General features: G+C 33.5%; 2 protein-coding genes across 2 annotated transcripts; both read left to right on the forward strand.

Moving 5' to 3' along the window:
* Nucleotides 1–517: 517 nt before the first annotated feature.
* Nucleotides 518–1393, forward strand: LOC129288099 (TMV resistance protein N-like). The gene is made up of 2 exons (XM_054924465.1): nucleotides 518–662; nucleotides 776–1393. Exon 2 carries the CDS (start codon nucleotides 778–780, stop codon nucleotides 1261–1263), a length of 486 nt encoding a protein of 161 aa, XP_054780440.1. The 5' UTR covers nucleotides 518–662; nucleotides 776–777; the 3' UTR covers nucleotides 1264–1393.
* Nucleotides 1394–1493: 100 nt separating this feature from the next.
* On the forward strand, nucleotides 1494–6372 carry LOC129288098 (disease resistance protein RUN1-like). Its single transcript, XM_054924464.1, has 4 exons — nucleotides 1494–2531; nucleotides 2618–2814; nucleotides 2898–4407; nucleotides 6087–6372. Exons 1-3 carry the CDS (start codon nucleotides 1557–1559, stop codon nucleotides 2908–2910), a joined length of 1185 nt encoding a protein of 394 aa, XP_054780439.1. The 5' UTR covers nucleotides 1494–1556; the 3' UTR covers nucleotides 2911–4407; nucleotides 6087–6372.
* Nucleotides 6373–8859: the final 2487 nt, after the last annotated feature.

Raw genomic sequence — 8859 nt, forward strand, 5'->3', positions numbered from 1 at the left:
TAATTGGAGGGAACAATAATTAAGAAGTTTTGCGGTAAAGGCCCTTACAATCAAACAAAAAAGAAATATTTTTTCTTATTTGGACGTGAGAAACAAATAAACAATCTTTGTACAGACCCATTTTTATTACATTTTCGTGGAAAATCCTACTTCATAGTACAAAAACGAAAAAAAAAAAAAAGTAAGCAAAAAAAAAAACACACACATTTTAACTGAGTCAAAAAGAATTAGGAAAAGACAAATTTTCATATTTCTTTGAAATTTCTACTCACTTTTTTTTTAATTAATTTATTTTAAGACTTTCTAAAAGTTTTTAATTACTTTAAACAAGAAAAACTCAAAAGAGAAAGGGCTGTTGACTTGTAGTCAAAAGGAGCCGGGGACCAAAGTTTTTCATTATTTCGTGGAAATTTCTTCTTATTTTAAGCAAGAAATTTCCACCGACAGTTTTAACTTGCAATAAAAACAATGCCTCACTAGTCAAGGGTCATTGACTCATTTTCTACTTCCTGGAAATTTCCCAGTTAACTTCAATGTGAACAAAGGCTCAATAAACTCAGATTCATTTTTCTGTTGTGTCGATCTCATTCCCAGGATAAGCAAATTCGCCCAATCAACTGCAAGTCTTCAACCTTTGATTTGATTTAGTCACTCCCACCAAGGTATTCATCTGATCTTTCTCCCTCCTTCCCTAACAACTTAAACGCTTTTCTTTCTTCGTCTTTTTAAAATCAACAACCTATAAAACTTTGTTTTTTTGTTTTTGGTGCCTCAGCAATGGCTGTGTTTGCTTCTGCTTCTTCTTCCCGAGTGAAATATGATGTTTTCATCAGCTTTCGAGGTTCAGACATCAGATCTGGTTTCCTCAGCCATTTAACAAAGGAGCTGCGTCGAAAGCAGGTAGACGTCTATGTGGATGACAGGCTGGAGAGAGGAGATCAAATATCGTCTGCACTTGACGAAGCCATAGAAGGATCAATGATTGCGTTGGTCATATTCTCCAAAGATTATGCTTCTTCAAAGTGGTGCTTGCAAGAGCTTGTCAAAATCATGGAATGTAAGGAAGCAAGCGGACAAATTGTGTTACCAGTTTTCTATTGTGTAGATCCTTCAGATGTCAGGCGTCAAAAACGAACTTATGCAGATGCATTTGCACATCTTGAACTGAAGTTCAAGGATAACTCAAACGAGTTGAAAAATTGGAGATCTGTCTTGAAGAAAACCGCAGACTTATCTGGTTATCATTCATCAAATTTTCAGTAAGTTTTAGTTATTCAATACATCATTTTATAGAGTTTCTAAAGCCCTTTCTTAGTTACCCCCAAAATGATTTAGAATATGGTAATACCAAATTATGTCTATGCATTTATTATTCTTATATAATGAGTAGCTCGTAATAATTTTATTTTCTTTTATTTTTAATATGCTAGAAACGAATCACAGCTCATTGATGCAATACTCCAAGATGTCCTAAAAAATTGGAAGATAACAACCCGATTGCGCCACAATCCCATCTAGTTGGATTGGATCAAAATCTCGCCATTGTTGAATCATTAATGAAAATTACGTCACAGGAAGTTCTACTTCTTGGTATTTGGGGTGTTGGTGGGATAGGCAAAACAACCCTGGCTCGAGCTACATTTGACAAATTCTCTTCTCAATTTGAAAGCTATTGCTTCATAGAAAATGTGAGAGAGGAATCAACGAAGAGCAATGGTTTGAGTCATTTGCGTCAAAAGCTTCTTTCTAAGCTATTAGACCAAGATGCAGGTCTCCCCATAGATATGAATTATGCAAGGAGAAGGCTATCACGAAAAAGAGTCTTGATTGTGCTTGATGATGTATCCAATTCAAAGCAATTAAAAGATCTAGCTGGACAACAACTTTGCTTGGGGCGTGGCAGCAGAGTAATTGTAACAAGTAGAGACAAGCATGTTTTTAGGATTGGAGGGATTCATGATGAATATATACATGAAGTCAAGGAGTTGAATTTTGAAGAATCACTAAAACTTTTTAGTTTACATGCCTTCAAGCGAACTCACCCCAATGTGGGATATGAAAGGCTATCAGAAATGACAGTTGCCTATGCTAAAGGCATTCCTCTAGCTTTAGAAGTTTTGGGTTCCCATTTTCATTCTAGAGATAAGGCATACTGGGAGAGTGAGCTTGAGAAACTTAGAAAGTGTCCCCATCCAGAAATTCAAAATATATTGAAAGTTAGTTATGATGGATTAGATGACATGGATAAGGAAATATTTTTAGACATTGCATTTTTTTTCATTGGAGAAGAAAAAGATAGAGTTATTCATGTGCTAGAAGCTTGTGGTTTTAAAGCAGTTAGTGGAATACAAAATCTCATGGATAAATCTCTCATAAAACCAGGTTGGCTGAATGGTAAAAGTACTGAAATGCATGATTTGATACGAGAAATGGCTGAGCAAATAGTTCGTGCGGAATGTATTAAAGATCCTGCATTACGTAGCCGATTAAAAGATACAGATGAAATTTATGATGTATTAGAAAGTAACATGGTAAGTGAAATTTATATCATTTTTTTTATTTTTCTAGAACAATTTTTATAAAAACTAATATTATATTTATTTTGTTTTTTGTTCAGGGAACTAATAAAATTGAAGGCATCATATTGGATTTGGATCAAATCAAACATTTACAATTGGACCCAGACACCTTTGCAAAGATGAAAAATTTAAGATTTCTCAAAATTTTTCACCCTAAACCACGGATGATTGAGCACAAGACATATCATCATATAGAGCTTCCTTTTGGTCTGGGCTCTTTTCCAAAGAAATTAAGGTATTTTTATTGGGAACAATAACCACTGAAGTCTTTGCCGTTGGGCTTTAATGGTAAGAGCCTTGTTGTACTTCATATGACAGACAGCAATATTAAAGAGCTTTGGGATGGAGTGCAGGTATTTATACACACACACTAATTAATATGTGTATCTCTCTCTCTCTCTTCAATTTAATTAAATTATTAGGCTTTTATGTGAAAAACTTTTCCATTTCCATTGTCACAGGATCTTGTGAATCTAAAGACATTAAATTTGTTTAGGTGTAAACAATTGGTTGAGCTGCCTAATTTCTCTATGGCATATAATCTTGAAGAAGTCAATCTCTGGATGTGTGAAAGTCTACATAGTATTCATCCATCTATTTTATCTCTCCAATCTCTTGTTAGATTGAATGTTTGTTTTTGTCGGGAATTAGAAAGTCTTGAAAGTGAGACTCATTTAGAATCTCTCTCTTACCTTGATTTTGGCTTTTGTAAGAGCCTCCGGAAATTCAGTTTGTCATCAAAGAAATTGGGGATTTGTATTTCAGTGAGACTGAAGTTGAAATATTGCATTTGCTGCCAATGGGAGGTTTCACGGAGCTCAAAATCCTTGTGATTTATAAGGGTGAAAGATTAAGGAGTCTTCCGATAAGTGAGCTATGTGGCTTGACAAATCTTGAGAAATTTAGAATTTTGAATTTCCAACAGGTGATCCACACAACAGAGCTGCGCTCTCTTTTTGATGCTTGGCGTAATTTAAAAGACCTAAGTTTGGAAAGATGCAGTTACTTGCTGGAAATCCCTGACAATATCAAGGCCTTAACAAGCTTGAAAATCATGATCTTGAAAGATTGCGAGAGGCTTAAGTCTATACTTGGACTTCCTCCCTTCCTTAAAGTATTATATGCTGGAGGATGCACTTCATTAGAGATTGTATTCTCTGATTCTCTAGTTCAAAATCAGTGTCAATTTCATTTCGATGATTGTATAAAGTTGGATGAGTGTTCTCTTCGCTTCATTGAGAAACTAACTCATTTCTCTTTGACTTCAGCCTGTGAGGATAAGAAGCTTCGTTTTGTTTGGGCTTGTTACCCCGAAAGCAGAGTTCCAAAATGGATGGAATATAAACATCAGATAGAGGCTTCCAATGCTATGGAAGTCATCTGCAATCTCAAACGATCACCCATCATATTGTGTTGCTGCATTGTTCCTTCTCATCTTTGCTCACCTAAAATGTTGACGATCTACTGTGATTTCTCTTATGATGATGACAACAAATTCCGCAGTTCATTTTTTGCTTCCTCCCTCCTTAAAATGAATTCGGATTGTGTTTGCATATGGCACATGGAATTGGAAAGGGATTCGTTTGGTGCTGGAGCAGGTGATGTTGCCAAGATTTCATGTGAATTCTCTGCGGACTATTACGTTGATTTTGATCATGGAGAGGTAGAGACAGTTCCAATGAAAGCATGTGGAGTGCACGTGACATATAACTCACAGTCAGACTCGGATGAAGAGCGACTCCCTCCAACAAATCTCATGACGACTTCACCTGTCACCCCTTGCAACTAAAATTTATACACAAGCAAACAAAAGCATCACCACCCACACGTACAGTTTCTTTCATATATCTTTACAAGTATCTCTCCCTTCTTTGCTTTTTATTTATAAGCTCACCTTCACTACTATTATAAAATCACTCTTGATATAAAAAAATTAATTAGATATTTCTTCTGTGCTTAGATATACTAAATGAAAGTGGTAAATTTTTTACAATATTGTATTTATTATTTCAATATTTACATCTTATTGAAAAAATAAGTATGCCCTTTTACTCAGAGTCCTTTTTTTTTTTTAACAATTCTTTAATATGTGTGTGTGTGTTATTTATTATTTCTCTACATAGTTTTTATACAGCATAGTACTCTAACATGGATAATAACTATTGTAAATTATACCGACAATATATACAAAACAACATACACGCACACAGATATATATATATATATATATATGTTGGAGATAGATGTAAATTTTTTTATGAGAGTGTACTTTTGCTATCTACTTTGTTTTATTTTTCTATTTATTGATTGATCTTGTATTTACATTTTATTTGTGAGGATAATATTTTCTGAATCACCAAATTTTTCTAACATGAATAACAAAATTAAATTTATTGGTCTTTATTGTGTAAATAGGAGGTAACAATGTAAAACTCTCCTAACATGAATAACAAAATTAAAAAAATGTAATTATTTAGATAGGTAAAAAAGACTCAGAAATTTTAAAAAATAAATGAACTAAATGTTGTTTAAGGGACTAGATTAATAAAAATTAAACTAATTTAAAATTTAACTTATTTTTATTTAGTTACATATGCATATCAAGTTATTAAAATACTTTATATATTACATTAATTTGAGATAAGAAAACACCAAGAAGTAAAGTGTAATATAGTATTCACAGAACCCAAGGTTTATTATTCCTTACATAGAGAAGTTTTTCAGAGCTTAAACAGAGGCCACGTGTACAATGATAATGAACAATGACAATTGAATAAATCAGATGGATTCTTAGTTCTAGTGGGCTCAGCCCTTTGGTCCATGTGTTATTATCTTGGACTTAAGTCTGTTGGGTTGAGCCTTGTTCTTGGACTTGATTAATGTTTTGACATAATAAATTTGTGTTTTAAAACATAAGAAACCAATAAAATGATAATTTAAGAAAATATAAAAGAATAAATAAATCAAAATTAAACTTAAAAAACTAAATAACAGAGACAAATTTGACAGATTAAAAATTTTATTATCCCTTTTATTTTTTTCCTCAGCTTTTATTACCATGAAGAAAGTTTCAAAATATATTTTTTTTTTTTGCTCCTTATCCTTACCTTAATAGACTGTTTAATGCCTCTCCTTTTCTTTTTTTCTCTCTTCCCAGTCCAGTAATGCATTGTTATCAACTTCCTTGAATGCTTGTTTGTTACTCAATTTGTGTGGCTTGGGCAGATCTTTTGGCATCTACCTATTAAGAATAATAATGTTTCCCTAATGTTTTAGTTTGTTCCCGGAATTATTAATGTGAAGCTTTCACCCAGTAATTGAGTTAGAGGTTAGAGGTAGGAATTTAATCACTCAGTAAAGTGAACTCAAGTTTTGAGCAAATATTTTCCATCCACACTAATTGAGGGACTTTGTGACGGCCTTGTTATGAATTTGTTGTGATTTAGGCTGGGAGCATTTCATCAATTGTTTTTTGGCCCCTGACATGGATATATTTGGTTTGTGCAGTGCGGTTGCTTCTTGTCCTAAGATCAAGTCCAAAATACAGTAGTGAAGAGTCTTTTGCTGATGATCATTGAAGTGTCTTTGACATGTGATATGTACCAGGAGTACCATTATTGTAACACTTTTTTGTTTAATTTCCTTATAACAGAAACACCATTATTCTCTTTTACTCAACTAGCCGTTGGCTGCATGTGAGCATCGCATAGTCGTTTTATATGGAACAAACCAGTAATTCATTCATGTATTTAAATATCATAGCAGTAAACAACCCCATCATGTATGCATACAAGGGCCTTGAATCTGATGCGCAAATTGCCAGAAGAGGAGTTATAGATGCATTTTCTTGTTCCCTAAATTAGTCCAAAATTGCATTCCTAGTTGCTATTCATGTCTTCCTTTCTAGTTGGGCTCTTCATGTACCCATTTGATGTTGAGTAGGTGAGAATTAGGCCTCTTTACTTCATCCATGTGCAATTCATGACTTTTTTTGGGCCTTCCAAATATGTTGGATATAGACTTCTAATAGATACTTAAACTTTTAATTCTTTTTATTGTATTGGGCCCTTCAATAACATTGTTCCTTATAGTCTACAATTTCATGGGTTGCGTCAAAGTATAGTTCTATATACTTCCATATGGATGGAAAATAGACTTGTTATAATTAACAAGTCCAATTTCTTGAAAGCAACTCTCGTTTTCATTTGCAAAAGTTGCGTTTGTGGATTGATATTGTATTTTTTTAAAAAAAAATCATTTTTGAATCACCAAAACAAGCATATATCAAAATTGGGTTCATTGAAGGTCAATTAGGACGCACACGCTAAGCCTCTCGGTAAAGTATAGTAGCTATTTGGTCTTTGCATTGTTAGGAATACGTTTTGATACAAATAATTCCTTCTTCACTTATTCTATGATAAATGTCAATCTGCCTTAATGTGTGCTTAATGATGGTCATGAAATTGACTTGCTGAAATTTTAAGTTGGAAGTATAGAAGGATTTTGCTTCTCTCTCACAATTATATTTGGTTTGTACAATTGCTTCCTAGTTGAACCAAGTCCAAAATACCATGAAGAGATGAAGAGACATTCTCACCTCTCATGACGTTTAATTAGCAAGGGGCTAATGGGCTCTCCTCTAGGGTTTTCCAAGGGGAAGCCATGGACAAGTCCCATGATAGTTAGATCCACCATTGTGTGTTGAAGATATCCATAGAGTCAAGTGATCTTCTTTCTATCAACAAGCATATGATCGCTAGTCGGAGGAGACCAATTAACTTCATCAAGCCAAAAGAAAAGGGAAGGATATGGAAGATTGGAGAATCGGTAGAAGTGTCAAGAAGGAACCATAATACAGAAAGACTTTTCTACCTTAATTAATCAACTGGTGATCAAAAGTAATACAACTAGCTCAAAAAAGTTAATTTAAGTTAGTGGATTCCATGAGTGTGTACATGTAGTATCTAAGTGGATAGCAAATCAGAAATTTATAAAACAATCCTCTATGTAGTCACAATCAGAAAATAAATTAAAAAAATTCCTCTATGTGCACAGTTGGCATCTTGACTCATTTTTTTTTTAAAAAAAAAAAATCTTCCATGTGTACACTTGGCAGCTTGACTCAAATTTTGTGAAAAATTCATCCATGTGTACACTTGACAAGTTGCCCTCAATCTTAATAACTAAGGCTTATGATTGTTTCAAGAGAGAGCAGTGCTTATTACATCTAAGGTATGTTTTAGGATGACACAATTCAAAGAAGGCAAGATGCCGAGATTGAGAGAGGGAGCGTAATTTTTCTTAAAAATAATTGAGTTAGGTTGTCAACTATACACATGGAAGATTTTTTACAATTAATTTTTAACAGCTTTAAGAGACAAATTTTTTAATTTCTGACTGGACATATATTTGGATGCCACATGTACACAATGGTAGGACCCATTAACTTAAATTAACATTTGCTTGTAGCATTATATTTGGTTAGGTTTTTTAACATTTAAGAGGAAAAATGAACCAAAATCAAGTTCAAGATACTAGGGCTCCTTAAATGTTAGGTTTTTTAACATATAAGGAAAAAAATGATCCAAAATCGAGTTCACAGCATCAAGTATCCCTAAGTAAATACTTCAAAGATAAAAGTGACTATATTAATTTTTGAATGGACACCATTTGATGCCACGTGAAGTGTCACATGTACATATTTGGTATAAAAAAATCAATTAACAAGCACATTAAATGTATGTAGAAATAAATGCATTTTTAAATATTGAGGGCATTTTTACCCACAATCGAGTTCATGACAACCGCAGACCTTAAATGAATAGTTCATATTAAAGGCCAACTAGAGCCCACAACTGCCACAACTCCCCCACCACACCTCCTCAATGTCGAAAATGTTTTTTCAATGAAATGAAATAATATATTTTTTGTTTGTTTTTCTATAAATTGATTGCAATTTCATTTTTTAGGCTAGATTACTTTTATTTAACGACAATAGGGATCCCATTAAACTAGAGAGTGAGGGAGATGAGGAGGAATAATCATTCAGCGAAAGTGTGAGGCACAACGGAATCTAAAAGGAGAAGAGGGAAATAGACTTTTTTTTTTTTTTTTAACCCAGATGTCACATGAGATGCCACATAAGAAGACTAGTCAACTAATTGAATTTAATGGTCAAACTTAACTAGGGTTAATGGGTAGGGAAAGATGACCCATTTTTTATCATTTAAGGGAAAGAATGTATCAGAGTGGAGTTTAGGATAATGGTGTCCTTAAAGGT

This window comes from Prosopis cineraria, unplaced genomic scaffold (assembly GCF_029017545.1).
Source record: "Prosopis cineraria cultivar Desert tree isolate PC_DT_omini unplaced genomic scaffold, ASM2901754v1 PC12, whole genome shotgun sequence".
NCBI classification, from domain to species: Eukaryota; Viridiplantae; Streptophyta; class Magnoliopsida; order Fabales; family Fabaceae; genus Prosopis; species Prosopis cineraria.

Excerpts from the sequence above, each read along its gene's own strand:
- LOC129288099 (XM_054924465.1), top strand. The coding sequence starts at position 778 with ATGGCTGTGTTTGCTTCTGCTTCTTCTTCCCGAGTGAAATATGATGTT.
- LOC129288098 (XM_054924464.1), top strand. The coding sequence starts at position 1,557 with ATGAAAATTACGTCACAGGAAGTTCTACTTCTTGGTATTTGGGGTGTT. Across the intron at positions 2,532-2,617 it reads ATGTATTAGAAAGTAACATG|GGAACTAATAAAATTGAAGG; the intron begins GTAAGTGAAATT and ends TTTTTTGTTCAG.